This window comes from Argopecten irradians, chromosome 12, assembly GCF_041381155.1.
Source record: "Argopecten irradians isolate NY chromosome 12, Ai_NY, whole genome shotgun sequence".
In the NCBI taxonomy this organism is placed as follows: Eukaryota; Metazoa; Mollusca; class Bivalvia; order Pectinida; family Pectinidae; genus Argopecten; species Argopecten irradians.
This window is the reverse complement of record NC_091145.1, coordinates 40,825,507-40,841,838: the sequence shown is the minus strand read 5'-3', so window position 1 is coordinate 40,841,838 and position 16,332 is coordinate 40,825,507. Positions and strand designations below refer to the sequence as shown.

At 34.1% G+C, this 16,332-nt stretch overlaps 1 protein-coding gene across 1 annotated transcript in view; it reads right to left on the bottom strand.

The window, feature by feature from the left end:
- Positions 1-2,996: 2,996 nt before the first annotated feature.
- LOC138305193 (neurogenic locus protein delta-like) overlaps positions 2,997-16,332 on the bottom strand; it is a 28,366-nt gene continuing 15,030 nt past the window's right edge. Inside the window, exons 4-11 of the mRNA XM_069245629.1 lie at positions 13,426-13,580; positions 12,661-12,797; positions 12,010-12,135; positions 11,048-11,437; positions 10,396-10,552; positions 9,723-9,891; positions 9,266-9,372; positions 2,997-5,926 (exon numbers count right to left, since the gene is read on the bottom strand). Coding sequence (XP_069101730.1) covers positions 5,761-5,926; positions 9,266-9,372; positions 9,723-9,891; positions 10,396-10,552; positions 11,048-11,437; positions 12,010-12,135; positions 12,661-12,797; positions 13,426-13,580 — 1,407 coding nt within the window. The 3' untranslated portion in view covers positions 2,997-5,760. The remainder of the gene's footprint in view (positions 5,927-9,265; positions 9,373-9,722; positions 9,892-10,395; positions 10,553-11,047; positions 11,438-12,009; positions 12,136-12,660; positions 12,798-13,425; positions 13,581-16,332) is intronic.

Below are 16,332 nucleotides of genomic sequence, written 5' to 3'. Positions count from 1 at the left end.
GAAGGTAGTTTTTATAGTTAAATGACTAAATAAATATTTCTAAAGCAAGTGCCCTGTTTTCATAAATTGTCCAAATAATGTTTTCTTCTACCTTATTTCACTCTTTCTCACCTGTGTGATCATACACACCCTTGCACTCTCACATGCTGCATTCAGTGAAATATTGTTGTTGTATTGTCTTCTGCGTTTGTTAAAATCTCATAAGTTTTGTAAATCTAAATGAATTCTGGTTTCGTCCCAACGTTAGCAACGTCACGAAGACACTTGTAAATCGCATGACTTCCATTCACCTAATCACCGACGGGATAAATAAAAACAGCATATAGTGCGTGGACGGTAAGGGAAAGGTGTAAACGGAATGCTCCGTGCTTAATTTGGAAAAATAAGATATTGATAAACGGACTAATTTAGGAAAACTAAATAGCGCCAGATAAATTTTGAAGCGTCGCTTCAAAAAACAAAGATGGCGTCGAGAAGAGAAACGAGAGTCTTTTTCAGATTAATTAATTTAAACATATTTTATTGTATCAAATATGTACAATAGGGTTGGGCACAAGTTTTCCAACTTATATTAAGCCCTTTCCATACAATATCAGGTAACACATATAAAATTATACAAAATGACATTAACAATAAAATAAATAGTATTTTGTGTGGAAGTGTGGATAAGGGAAGGGTAAAGATAGGATGTAAGAAGGTGCAGGTATATGAAAAGAATGTGACGGAGGCCTTAACTTATATTATCATAAATTATAGTTAAGGCATGAAACTGCGTGAATGATCTTTCTCGACCCAGATGACACAAGTACACAATCCACTACGCACAACTTTCGGCTTATCAATGTTCATCATATCTCCTTCTATGGTTTTCCTTCACGTTGTTCATTCCTTTCGTTCTGATATTTCCGTTTCGCAAGTGCCATATGAGTCGAGAAAAATAGAAGACGCAGTCTTTGATAAAGTTAAAGTAGGTAAACAGTTTATATATATATGAATTATTTCAAATACACAATATATCAAATGTATCAAGTACTGAAGAGAGATATGTTGGAAAAAATTAGGAAGGCTTGCACAATTGTAACTTGAATAGAAAGAGGTATGTGATAGAGAATGTACAGATGTAAAATCAAAATCTTTTTGTATCGTTAATATATTTCTGAGTGTGCAGAAATATTTTTTCAATGTCTGCTTTAGATAATTCATGACTGCCATGTAAAATTAGCTGAAGGTCCAGTGGGATGAAGTCATTTAACTCACGGTACCACTTTATTCTCTGATCTACATACTTATTGCAATTAAAAAATAGTGAAAAGCATTTTCAATAGAATGTCCTCAATGAAAAAATTGGATATCAATTAAATTAGCATGAAATAAGTCATCGTTTAGAGTACTTGAATTTATCCTTAATCTAGCATGTAAAATATTAGTTTTCCTGTCTCCAAACAAATAATACGAGGGACTATTTATGTCATTTAACTTACTAAGAGAGTGTTTAAAAGTGGGGCTGTCATACTCTGTCTTATAACAGGGTCTAAGTTGTTCCAAAGTCGAAAAGTAGAGGGGTGAAAAAGAACTATTAGTAAGTTGAAGCCTGAAGTTAGGTAAGGAGTAATTGTTAGCATTACGGAGGTTATATTCTAAATTTTGTGACACTAAAGGAGGTAGTAAAGCTGGAAGATAATTTGGCGTGAGGTTAGCTTGAATTTTGAAAAAAAGCTGTAGTTTTCTCTTCTTTCTTCTATTTGCTAATGGTTCAAGTCCACTTTCTGAGTATAATGAAACCCTACTTGCATACGATGGTAAACCAGTTATTATACGAATAGACTCTAACTGTAGTTTTTCTAAATTGTCTGCGTCACCGAGAGTACATCCGTCCCAAGCTTCACAACAGTATTCTAGTAATGGAAGAATATATGCTCTGTAAATTTTGTATAAAGTTCGTCTGTTTAACAAATACTTAAGTTTTCGTAGATCACTTACCTGTTTTGACACATTTTTACAAATATTTTCGATATGTCTACTCCATTTAGAATTTTCGCTTATTACCACTCCCAGGTGCTTATGATTTTCTACAAAGTCTACATTTACATTTAACTTAATTTCTATTGCATGGTCAAGTTCAGAGTTGGAAATAAGTAATGCCTCTGTTTTAGAAGGATTAAAATTTACTAGCCACTTACTAGCCCAGTGTTTAATTTTATCTAAATCATTATTTATTTTTGTTTCAATTGTTTGAGGAGATGTATCAGAGTATAATAAGGAGGCATCATCGGCGAATAATTTCCAAAGACTTTCCAAGTTATCAGCTATGTCATTAATATATATAATGAATAAAAGAGGGCCTAATACAGATCCTTGAGGAACTCCGGCATTGGTTGATTTAACCAAAGACTTTGTATTTCCCACAAAAACTTGCTGTTGTCTATTACTAATATAATTCTTAAACCACTCTAACAATTTTCTGGAAATGTCATAATTTGCTAGTTTCACTTCCAATTCCCTGTGCCATACACGGTCGAACGCCTATCACAAATATCACAGAAAACTAAACATGAAGGACGGTTTTTTTTCTGTTTTCGCATAAGGTGTGATATAATTCAATAAGTTGATGAACTGTCGAATGACCTGGCTGTAAACCTGACTGATGTTTATACATTAAAGATGCTCCACCGCTGACAAATGGTATTTATTCACTATCAAAAACAGCAGCAGACGATTTAGTATTTTTCTTCAGTTACAAAAGTTACTTACCGCTCAAATAGCATTGGCCAACGGCACTTCATTCCATATAGCATATTGTGCTATGCATTTTTTTAACGTAACCTTAATGTAAAGTAACAATGAAGCTCGAACTTTTCAAGGTGGTAATAGTGTAAAGTAAGTAACTTTGGTAACTAAAGAAAAATACAGATCTCGTCTTCTCCTGTTTTTGATAGAGAAAACGTTTTTCAGTGGTTTAAGAAAAACATCTTTCAAAAACAAAATAAGTCTCTTAATTATTATAAAACATTTTAATGAATTATATTCAGGAACATATACACGGCAGTCTACACGTTCTCATCATTATCTATCACACGTATTCCAAACACACAACTCTACATTTTACACGTACTCACACATAAAACACATTTCTCGAAATGCAGTTTAGTCAGTATATATAATCAGTATACAAATATGTCTGATGTCATACTGTTACACAAAGTAAATTTTACAAAAAAATAACCAACAATTTATTGATATGTAGGTTTCTTCTTAAAGTTGTATGGTCTATCACTTTCGCTCTTTTTGTCGTAATGAAAACTGTTTAAGTGTTATACATATTTTTCGCCGTCTGTCTGAGTTTAAAACTTTCTAATTTTACCACTTTTTATAAAGTTACAGAACTGGAAGTATTTTTAATTATAAATGTAAAAAATCTTTTTAACGTGTACATGTGAAAAATAGGCTCGAAAGATGCCGAATCATTCCGAACTCTTCCGAACGTCGTCGCGACAATCTCGAAGTAACACGAGAGTTGTAAAACCAAGAGAAAATGTCAACAATTTTTTCATAAACAAAACATGTGGTCGACCTCAGCAAACTGGATTTACAAAGAAATTAATTCTCGCTCATTACAATATTTGATACACACAATATTGAATTACGTCAATGCGTGAATTGGATGGTTCAAATACTCGCTCTGTGGACATATACCAGCACGATTTGCTCATATTAACCAGAAGGAAAACGTAAACAAACACAGGTGCGCTTACGCTAGTTACCTTGATCACCACGTGCAGGGCGAGTGGACGTCAGTCACGTGATACGATTCGGAATTCCGACAAAACCCGAAGGTACTGATTCAAAACCAGGAATATATGATTCCTAGATTTCGACTCTCTTACAGGCTGCCATATGGTATTAAAGCGACATATCGTTACAATGAAAATTACCAGAAATACAACTTTAAATAACAATATTTTCTTACCAGAAACCTATAGTATTACGTACACGTATGTGTTTTGAAAGACAACACAGACATTAGCTTCATGAAAGATTGTTAGAGTAGGAACAAGGATAAATGAAAAAAACTCTTGGAACATAAATTGCATCGAATATCATATCTAAACTGTGTTGTGATTTGTTACCTAAAATAACATATTTTGCCGCCTACGCCACTTTTAAAAGACAATAGACGTATTCCGTTTACATAGTTATCCACCATTACAGGTAGGTATTGATTGACACTATTTGATTTGACTCAAATAATGACGTCACAGTGCATACCTACCCGCAAGGGATGTAACTCTGTAATAGGCAAAGATGGAATCAAAATTATAGCCAGGATTGCCTGCCGTAGTGTTTCTACTCTCCGCTAGGTTTCGCTCCGAAAATACAAGTATTTATGAGTGCAGCCTAGCGGAAAGAATTTGTATCCAGTCTATCAACATTATTATGAAATACATTAAACACATTTTTATTGAAATGGAACACATTTTATAATTATGGATTGCAGAAAACACGGTGTATGTACATGTATATTGACTTATATACAATATATTTCATCTCGTTACAACGGTTAAAAAATTTATGTCAACAGCAAATAAAGTAATAGTTTGCATGCCCATCAGTTTTCTATAAACCCAATTACCCATTTGACAAGGGATAGGGGTAGTTAAACTAAGCGAACTACACTGTACTATGCGTTCTGGAAGTCCAACCGGCGTGCAATTGAAGCGTCGTTTTTCTGATAACGGTACCACTGTCCCAAGTAAGTATCGAATGAATCAATTCTGTGTCAAAGAGATGAGTGATAGGCATACAAAATAGAATATTTTGCATTTATCGTGGATAAACCTAATATAAAATTAAACAAATCGGTCAGCTACCCGTTAATATAAAAACCATGCCAATATATCGATCAGTTATCACTAGCGCATTGTACTATCCGGAATGTCAGATAATCTAATTTACTATGGCACCGTGTATGGTAATGGACAATCTCTCATTGTCGGTTATCATTGTCAACATTATAGAGGGTAGTAATTCTAGTAGTATAATAAATCAGGATAAATTTCACAAGAGTATTTATATTATATCCGTTAGACGGGAAATATAATGGCCAATAAGTCACATTTGCACCAAACCCCGATCGATTATTCTTTCTCCACTCCCTCCTCCTTATTCATTACCTATACCCCTTCCCCTCAAGTCGAGTTTTACCCGATAAACACGTAGTATAAATCATACCATTATAAAAATTCACAATAACATCCTCGTTTCCACCACTGGAGTATTTCATAGCAAGGCTCTGTGTGCGACCACAGTGCGACCACATAGGAGAAGGTAGATTTGTCTTTTTGATATACATCAAAAGAATTGAACAACGGTGCAGTGTGATTGACTGTGTTGTTTCAAAGTAAGTTTCTGCAGGCCTGTGATTGGTCAAGGTTTTTTTTCCTCATCAACTGCCTTCAATTGCGATATGAAATAGTCCCATGGGTACACATAACAGCGGTTATATCCCCAGAGTATCGAAGTTGTTCTTATAAAGATTAAATTTGACCACACATATTCCAACGTTATTAAACTCGATATATCTATACATTCTTGCAATCACCTTTGACGTATATCCTTTTCCGTGAACATACATATGAATGTCACAGGTATGGAATACTATCTAAATGCAATAGGATCGGACATTCATGCTAAAATGCGGGATTGGCGTATCTGATGGCGTTACGAAGTGGGGTATACATTGACATTTGGAACCAGACGACGTTACGAAGTGGGATTCACATTGACCTTTACCCTAGTGTTGCTGCTCTTCCGTTGATGATTGTTCATTTCAAAATATAAGGAATTCTCGAAGGATTGGGCTGGAAACGCGTCACTAACACCGGAGGTAGGTCTGGCCACGACATCTTTTTGTCCCATCCCTACAGATCTGCAGATTTTATAAATAAATTGAAATTAAAAGTTACTAGCGATATATAGTTTAGTTTGAATATATCCTAAAGTAATTGTGTTTTAGGCATTAATTCAAATTTAATGCTCGATTACCGTTTAATAGCCTTTTCAGAGTACAATATTCTATTTGTTATTTGTACCTTCAAGAATTAACAGATAATATTGTTGCATTTAGGAATTACTTCTCCTGTATGCCACGTATTGAATAAACATTACCAACTTCATGAACTATTCAATGTCTTAGCTATATGAGAAAACTCAGAACCTCATAGAGAGAATGCCAAATACATGCCAAAAATTATTGAGGTAAAAGACTGTTTAGGAAGAGGTAAACACATTCATATCCAAAATCTAGTCGCCTTCTATGATAACGCAATCCGATAACATGTACTCTTGTACACACAGGAAATTATTTCTTGCTGTGTAACACGACTAAATTGAGACTAATCTTTCCTCGTCTCAGTTGATCAGGTACCACGTTGGTTTCGTAAAATGCAAGGATAACTGTGGTTTGGTAACTCTTTCCTCGTCTCGCGTGACACCAACTCAATTTTGGCTTTCAATGGAGCGCTTGCCCAGGTGAGGAAGCCTATACGTTCGAGACCACCATAGTCTACCGAAGTGATAGTTTCAGCTCAATGATCAGTATAAAGAGAGTGGGACGAATTGGCTGCCTGATATCAGTATAATGTGATCGACTGCTGTGCTGGTTGATGTTTTGTTTCAGCTCAATTATCACGCTTTAAAAGAATTCCACTTTACAAAAAAAAAAAAAAACAAAAAAAAACATAACATATCTAACCATAACCATAGCCTCCCAAAACATGAATATACCATAACCTCCCAAAACATGAATATACCATAGCCTCCCAAAACATGAATATACCATAATCTCCCAAAACATGAATAATAACCATAACCTCCCAAAACATGAATATACCATAATGAATATACCATAATCTCCCAAAAACATGAATATACCATAACCTCCCAAAACATGAATATACCATAACCTCCCAAAACATGAATATACCATAACCTCCCAAAACATGAATATACCATAACCTCCCAAAACATGAATATACCATAACCTCCCAAAACATGAATATACCATAACCTCCCAAAACATGAATATACCATAACCTCCCAAAACATGAATATACCATAACCTCCCAAAACATGGATATACCATAACCTCTCAAAACATGAATATACCATAATCTCCAAAAACATGAATATACCATAACCTCCCAAAACATGGATATACCATAACCTCCCAAAACATGAATATACCATAACCTCCCAAAACATGAATATACCATAATCTCCAAAAACATGAATATACCATAACCTCCCAAAACATGAATATACCATAACCTCCCAAAACATGAATATACCATAACCTCTCAAAACATGAATATACCATAATCTCCAAAAACATGAATATACCATAACCTCCCAAAACATGAATATACCATAACCTCCCAAAACATGAATATACCATAACCTCCCAAAACATGAATATACCATAACCTCCCAAAACATGAATATACCATAACCTCTCAAAACATGAATATACCATAATCTCCCAAAACATGAATATACCATAACCTCCCAAAACATGAATATACCATAATCTCCAAAAACATGAATATACCATAATCTCCCAAAACATGAATATACCATAACCTCCCAAAACATGAATATACCATAACCTCCCAAAACATGAATATACCATAACCTCCCAAAACATGAATATACCATAACCTCCCAAAACATGAATATACCATAACCTCCCAAAACATGAATATACCATAACCTCCCAAAACATGAATATACCATAACCTCTCAAAACATGAATATACCATAACCTCCCAAAACATGAATATACCATAACCTCTCAAAACATGAATATACCATAATCCCCAAAAACATGAATATACCATAGCCTCCCAAAACATGAATATACCATAACCTCCCAAAACATGAATATACCATAACCTCCCAAAACATGAATATACCATAACCTCCCAAAACATGAATATACCATAACCTCCCAAAACATGAATATACCATAACCTCTCAAAACATGAATATACCATAATCTCCAAAACATGAATATACCATAACCTCCCAAAACATGAATATACCATAATCTCCAAAAACATGAATATACCATAACCTCCCAAAACATGAATATACCATAACCTCCCAAAACATGAATATACCATAACCTCCCAAAACATGAATATACCATAACCTCCAAAAACATGAATATACCATAACCTCCCAAAACATGAATATACCATAACCTCCAAAAACATGAATATACTTTAACCTCCAAAAACATGAATATACCATAACCTCCCAAAACATGAATATACCATAACCTCCCAAAACATGAATATATCATAACCTCCCAAAACATGAATATACTATAACCTCCCAAAACATGAATATACCATAACCTCTCAAAACATGAATATACCATAACCTCCCAAAACATGAATATACCATAACCTCCCAAAACATGAATATACCATAACCTCCCAAAACATGAATATACCATAATCTCCAAAAACATGAATATACCATAACCTCCCAAAACATGAATATACCATAACCTCCCAAAACATGAATATACCATAACCTCCCAAAACATGAATATACCATAACCTCCCAAAACCATGAAAAAACATGAATATACCATAACCTCCCAAAACATGAATATACCATAACCTCCCAAAACATGAATATACCATAACCTCTCAAAACATGAATATACCATAATCTCCAAAAACATGAATATACCATAGCCTCCCAAAACATGAATATACCATAACCTCCCAAAACATGAATATACCATAACCTCCCAAAACATGAATATACCATAACCTCCCAAAACATGAATATACCATAACCTCCCAAAACATGAATATACCATAACCTCCCAAAACATGAATATACCATAACCTCCCAAAACATGAATATACCATAACCTCCCAAAACATGAATATACCATAACCTCCCAAAACATGAATATACCATAACCTCCCAAAACATGAATATACCATAACCTCCCAAAACATGGATATACCATAACCTCCAAAACATGGATATACCATAACCTCCCAAAACATGAATATACCATAACCTCCCAAAACATGAATATACCATAATCTCCAAAAACATGAATATACCATAACCTCCCAAAACATGCAGATATTCTTACCTGCAAAACATTGGGAAATAAAACTTAATATGGCGTTAAGATTAAACGAGACATATTAAAATCACAACATTTTATTTTTCTTACCTCTTCCTTTTATAGACGATGAAAGCTGTGAGTAGTATACACAGGGCGATGATGACAACGAAAACGACGAGGACGACGTACCAGTTGTCATGGATCCAGCTGTCGTGCTGGAACATACACAACTTAACGTAAGTATAGTGTAAGTGTCTCTTTGTGCTCTTCTCAATACAGGTTACTAGTACACAATGTTTATGTCACAGGTAAATCAAGTATGGCGTTGGTTTCGTAAATGCAAGGAAATAACTGTGGTTTTTATTTTTTACCTAAATGATATTAGGGAATGCCCTTAGCAATGATAACTAAATTTTTTAAGTTAAAATTGCATTGATATGGTGTATAACGTTCATGAACGAAGTTATCCAACACGTCATTATTTGTTGACGTCCACACAGAATTGCAAATTGTTGGCCTTCCTGAAGAAGTGTCATTCTGTACACCATTTACTACCAATACTTACTCCCTCCTGTAGAGGCGCTGTTCTGGGCGCCCCCTCACGGTAGATAGGTAAGGGTATATATTGCTCCAGCACAGTCATGTCAGTTTCCTGGAAAACCTTCTGTATAGATTCTGGGTCCACATATTTACCGTTTTCCCGAACACCTACGATAACTTTGGTGACTATTTCTCTGTAAAATAAAGGGGTACTATTCAAGTTTTTAGAATAATTGAGCAAAGTGTTGAGTAATTAGTTTTTAAAGTTTGTAAATTGGTCTCATTACATTATTATGTATAGTAGAATATTATTATTTATGTACATGTAGTTAACTTTTTGATACAAATGACTGCTGTACATTGATTTTGTCGAACGATTTTGGTGTGCTAGATCTTTCTGGCTTTCTGAGGTCTTTTAACAGAACACTAAAAAAGATTGAAATTTCTCCAGTTTCTAATAAAGACCACACAACCAGATTATCTTTTATTTGCCGAAAAAATTGTGAAAATTACATGGTATTTAATTATATTTTTGAATAAAAATCACTTAACATAATAGTTATAATACGTACCCTGTTTTGAGTAATGCTGGTTTATCTGTGTAATACGTACTTTGTTTTGAATAATGCCGGTTTTTGTTCTGTATAATACGTACCCTGTTTTGAGTAATGCCGGTTTTTGTTCTGTATAATACGTACCCTGTTTTGAGTAATGCCGGTTTGTTTTGGAGAACAATCTGTACATCGCCTTTTAAGTCCATCTGTTCTAGAAGAAGATTCTTTATTCCTTTTCGCACGTCCTCCTTATTATTCCCGAGTAATCTCCCTTTGAGTAATATAAACGCTAGTCGTAAAACTGAAATAACAAAAATGAATTATAAACATATTGTATGTATTTAAATATAAATTATCCATTGTATATTGAAATGCAATTAACCTCACACTTGTACTGTTAACTTTAAGAGCTTTTTGCGCCATGAAATTTGTGCTAAAAGATGATCCTGTTATTTGCAATTTCTGTATGCCGCTATTATAGCGATTGTTTTGAAAGCGATGAAACATATCATTCGAAGATCTAAAACATTACTTTGATACCGTTTCGGAGGGGGGGAATCCCCATTATACACATCTAGTGGGCATCTTTAATTTGACGATATCAGGGGGCCAATGGGACTTTATGTATAGTTAAATGAATTTCAAGGGTTTCTTCTAATTTTGCTATAAATAACTGTTGGCTTTATCGAAATGAGTCAGATGACAACTCTCAATTGTGCGTGAAAGAGATTCTTTAATTATAAAAAGTTGACAATATAAGAATCTCTACAATGAAATGACTTTCTAGTCCCTTCACCTGTTGTTGTTTCGGGTTGTTGTGTAGTTGTCGGATTTACATCTGTAGAGGACTGTTTTTCTGTTGTTTCAGTCGTCACCTCTCCTGTCGTTGTATCGACTGTCATCGTCGTCGTCTCAATCTTCGTTGTCGTGGTTACATCTGTGATATTACAAACATCGCCGACGAATCCCTCGTGACAGAGACAGGAGAATCCGAAGTGTTCAGTAGAGCACGTGCCGTTATTTTCACATGGGTTACTCTCACACGGGTTCACGGACTCCTCACAAAGGTCACCTTTCCAGCCTGGAGGACAGGAGCAGGTCAAGTTCCCAGATTCCATGGAGCAGTTTCCGGCGTTTTTACAGGGTGCATCAGCACATGTGAAATCTACAGAACTACAGTTCTCTCCTGAAAACAAGCATATAACACGATTCAAGTGACGCGCACAAGTAACATCCAAAGACTTGCAATTCTCTCCAAGTAGACATAAAACTAATGCACGTATCATGTACTCAGTGATGCATATTAATTTTAAGACGATTTATTAACAATAAACTCAAGATAATGTTGGATGAGCACGTTAGCTAAAATGTGTTAATCATAATGCAGTGCAATTCTGTATTTGTTAATTATTTTCAAAAATGGTCGATAGCACTGGAGACGCTGTGTGGTGTGATAGTCATCAATCATTATGACAAAAAGTCCTACATACAAGCTGGTGATGGTTACACAGTACTGCTGAAAAAATATTTAATAGTGATTGATTAAGGGGTAAAGCTTAATTGTTCATTAATCCATTCAATATTGTTTTTATTAAATGTGGGAGAGAGATATTCTTGATACGTATTTCCGACAATAAGATGTCGTAAAAGTCATGTACCCTTACACGTCGTATCAATCATTAGGTACGATTTCAATTTGCTTGTATCTTCAAATTTCTAACTGATGTATTAATAGTATTTAACATATATAGTACATACCAGATGTTCCTAATGGGCATGCGCACTCGTATCCTACAGGTCTATCGAGACACACGTGCTCGTTATCACAGGGCTCTTCCAAGCACTCATTGACCCCGTCATCGTCACAGAAAGTACCTTGCCAGCCTGATCAATGAAGCGGATCAATTTATTGACGTATATAGGTAACATCTCACATGTTAATATTAGTGCTTAACAATGCTTTGATCATTCTAAGACAAATGGCAGATTTATTTCAGAAGATTGTGTTAATTGTTCAATGTCATATAAGCATGTTGATGTACACAGGAGTTGAATAATAATGTTTCTATAACATTGTTAATCTGTTCCCTACTCTTTCGTCAACTTATTCAGTACCATAAATGGGGATATTTTGTTGTTGGGAATGTTTGCGTTTTATAAAAAAATGCAATGATTAATTTTTCGTGTTCAAATTTTGCTATTCATGTACCTTTGGTAACTATACACACTTTTTGATATATTTTACAATTATAATCCGAGATTTCAGCCTTTAGTATCGATGTAGTTCAATCTTGCACTTTCATGAAAAACACTTTTTAAATCAGACCAAATATCACAATTTACGACAATAGATAAAGCCTCCTCCCACGACTTTCCCCTTTTTTCTCTCTTTAGCCTTTTTCTACCTACCTGGTAAACACAGTCGTTTGCCGTCATTCTTGTCGCACGTGTAATGTCCTTTTGTATTGTTTTGTGGAACACAGAACGTGTCACATGCTGCCCCGTAGTAATCCTCGTCACAATATGTTTTCACTTTTATAGAGAGTCTGGGTAAAGATAAAGCATAAATTAAGCATAAACATAGCAATCCTCGTCACATTATGTTTTCACTTTTATAGAGAGTCTGGGTAAAGATACAGCATAAATTAAGCATAAACATAGCAATCCTCGTCACATTATGTCTTCACTTTTATAGAGAGTTTGGAAACAGATACAGCATGAATTAGGCATAAACATAGCAATCCTCTTCACAATATGTCTTCACTTTTATAGAGAGTCTGGGTAAGATACAGCATAAATTAAGCATAAACATAGCAATCCTCGTTTCTGCTCTTGCTTTGCCGTTGTCAGTATAATGTGACCGGATAGGTTGTGTTGTTTCGTGTCTATGGCAATACATATGCTTCAGTGGGATTGCAATATGAAAAGGACAGCCGTTTCACTATGAAGTAAGATAAAGTTAGAAGTTAAAATTATTCGTTATGTGTTATTCTGAATAGCGAATAATTGTATTAAAAGCTTCACTTTGTTTCAACCGTAATTTCGTTAGAAAACATCCTATACATCTATTACTTAGCATTCATTACTCTTCGTAACTTATTAAAACAAATCACTACCTATGGTGAATGACGCAACATTAATAAGGAAAGTAGACCTTACTAAGTAATTACTTACGTGGTCCGCTTCTTTAGGGTATAGCTTGAGGTTTTGGCTGATGACCTGTCGGGCGATACTTTCTCCGATATCTCCCTTTGTAGCGATTCTACATGGTCTGATGGGTTTGAACCTGGATCGGCATCATGTACCACCACCTTCAGCTTCACGGAACCCTGTGTGACAGAAGGAATATATAGGCTTATCAGTGGTGTACTCTACCAATACGTGGTCCTCTGATCAACTAGGAACAACAGAACTAGAGCTATCTATGGTTAGGTGTCTGCTTATACACAATAACACGAGTAAGCTATTTATGTTGTATAATTGAACATTGATTTAAGCTATGATAAATAACCATGTTAGATATATGAATGTATACATAAGCTATTCTTTGTTACTGTAAGCCTTCATATTTGGCAGAAACTATTCTTTATTACTGAAAGCCTACCTATTTAGTAGAAGCTTTTCTTTATAACTGTAAGCATACCTTTTTAGCAGAAGATATTCTTTGTTGCTGTAAACCTACCTTTTTAGCAGAAGATATTTTTGTTGCTGTAAGCCTACCTATTTAGCAGAAGCTTTTCTTTGTTACTGTAAGCCTACATATTCAACAGAAGCTTTTCTTTGTTACTGTAAGCCTACATATTCAGCAGAAACTATTCTTTGTTATTGTAAGCCTACCTTTTCAGAAGAAGATATTCTTTGTTGCTGTAAGCCTACCTATTTAGCAGAAATTATTCTTTGTTACGATAAGCCTACTTATTTAGCATAAGCTTTTCTTTGTTATTGTAAGCCTACATATTTAGCAGAAGCTTTTCCTTATTACTGTAAGCCGGCCTATCTAGCAGAAGCTATTCTTTGTTGCTGTAAGCATACATATTTAGCAGAAGCTATTCTTTGTTATTGTAAGCCTACCTTTTTAGCAGAAGCTATTCTTTATTACTGTAGATCTACATATTTAGCAGAAACTATTCTTTGTTACTGTAGACCTACATATTTAGCAGAAACTATTCTTTGTTATGGTAAGCCAACTTATTAAGCATAAGTTATTCTTTATTACTATAAGCCTACATATTTAGCAGAAGCTATTCTTTGTTATTGTAAGCCTATTTATTTACTAGAAGCTATTCTTTATTACTATAAGCTCAAAACATTTGCAGAAGCTATTATTTATAATTGTAAGCCTACCTATTTAGCAGAAGCTATTCTTTATTACTGTAGGCCTACATATTTAGTAAAAGCTATTCTTTTTTACTGTAAGCCTACATATTTAGCAGAAACTATTTTTTATTACTGTAAGCCTACATATTTAGTAAAAGCTATTATTTATTACTGTAAGCCTACATATTTAGCAGAAACTATTTTTTATTACTGTAAGCCTACATATTTAGCAGAAGCTATTCTTTATTACTGTAAGCCTACATATTTAGCAGAAGCTTTTCTTTTTTACTGTAAGCCTACCTACCTATTTAGCAGAAGCTTTTCTTTATTACTGTAAGCCTACCTATTTAGCAGAAACTATTCTTTGTTACTGTAGATCTACATATTTAGCAGAAGCTTATCTTTGTTACTGTAAGTCTACATATTTAGCAGAAGCTATTCTTTGTTACTGTAGACTTACATATTTAGCAGAAGCTATTCTTTGTTACTATAAGCCTACATATTTAGCAGAAGCTATTCTTTATTACTGTAAGCTCACAACATTTGCAGAAGCTATTCTTTGTTACTGTAGACTTACATATTTAGCAGAAGCTATTCTTTGTTACTATAAGCCTACATATTTAGCAGAAGCTATTATTTATTATTGTAAGCCTACCTATTTAGCAGAAGGTATTCTTTATTACTATAAGCCTAAATATTTAGCAGAAGCTATTCTTTATTATTGTAAGCCTACATATTTAGTAGAAGCTATTCTTTATAATATGTAAGCCTACATATTTAACAGAAGCTATTCTTTTTTTACTGTAAGCCTACATATTTAGCAGAAGCTATTCTTTATTACTGTAAGCCTACAAATTAAGCAGAAGATATTCTTTATTACTGTAAGCCTACATATTTAGCAGAAGCTATTCTTTATTACTGTAAGCCTACATATTTAGCAGAAGCTATTTCTTTTTACTGTACTATTAGCAGAACTATTCTTTTTACTGTATTTATTAAAGCTATTCTTTATTACTGTAAGCCTACATATTAAGCAGAAGCTATTCTTTGTTACTGTAAGCCTACATATTTAGCAGAAGCTATTCTTTATTACTGTAAGCCTACATATTTAGCAGAAGCTATTCTTTATTACTGTAAGCCTACATATTTAGCAGAAGCTATTCTTTGTTACTGTAAGCCTACATATTTAGCAGAAGCTATTCTTTATTACTGTAAGCTCACAACATTTAGCAGAAGCTATTCTTTATTATTGTAAGCCTACATATTTAGCAGAAGCTATTCTTTATTACTGTAAGCCTACATATTTAGCAGAAGCTATTCTTTATTACTGTAAGCCTACATATTTAGCAGAAGCTATTCTTTATTACTGTAAGCCTACATATTTAGCAGAAGCTATTCTTTGTTACTGTAAGCCTACATATTTAGCAGAAGCTATTCTTTATTACTATTCTTTATTACTGTAAGCCTACATATTTAGCAGAAGCTATTCTTTATTACTGTAAGCCTACATATTTAGCAGAAGAAGCTATTCTTTATTACTGTAAGCCTACATATTTAGCAGAAGCTATTCTTTATTACTGTAAGCCTACATATTTAGCAGAAGCTATTCTTTATTACTGTAAGCCTACATATTTAGCAGAATATTCTTTTTACTGTAAGCTATATTTAGCAGAACTATTTTTATTACTGTAAGCCTACATATTTAAGAAGCCTTTTTTGTTACTGTAAGCCTCATATTTAGCAGAAGCTATTCTTTTTACTGTA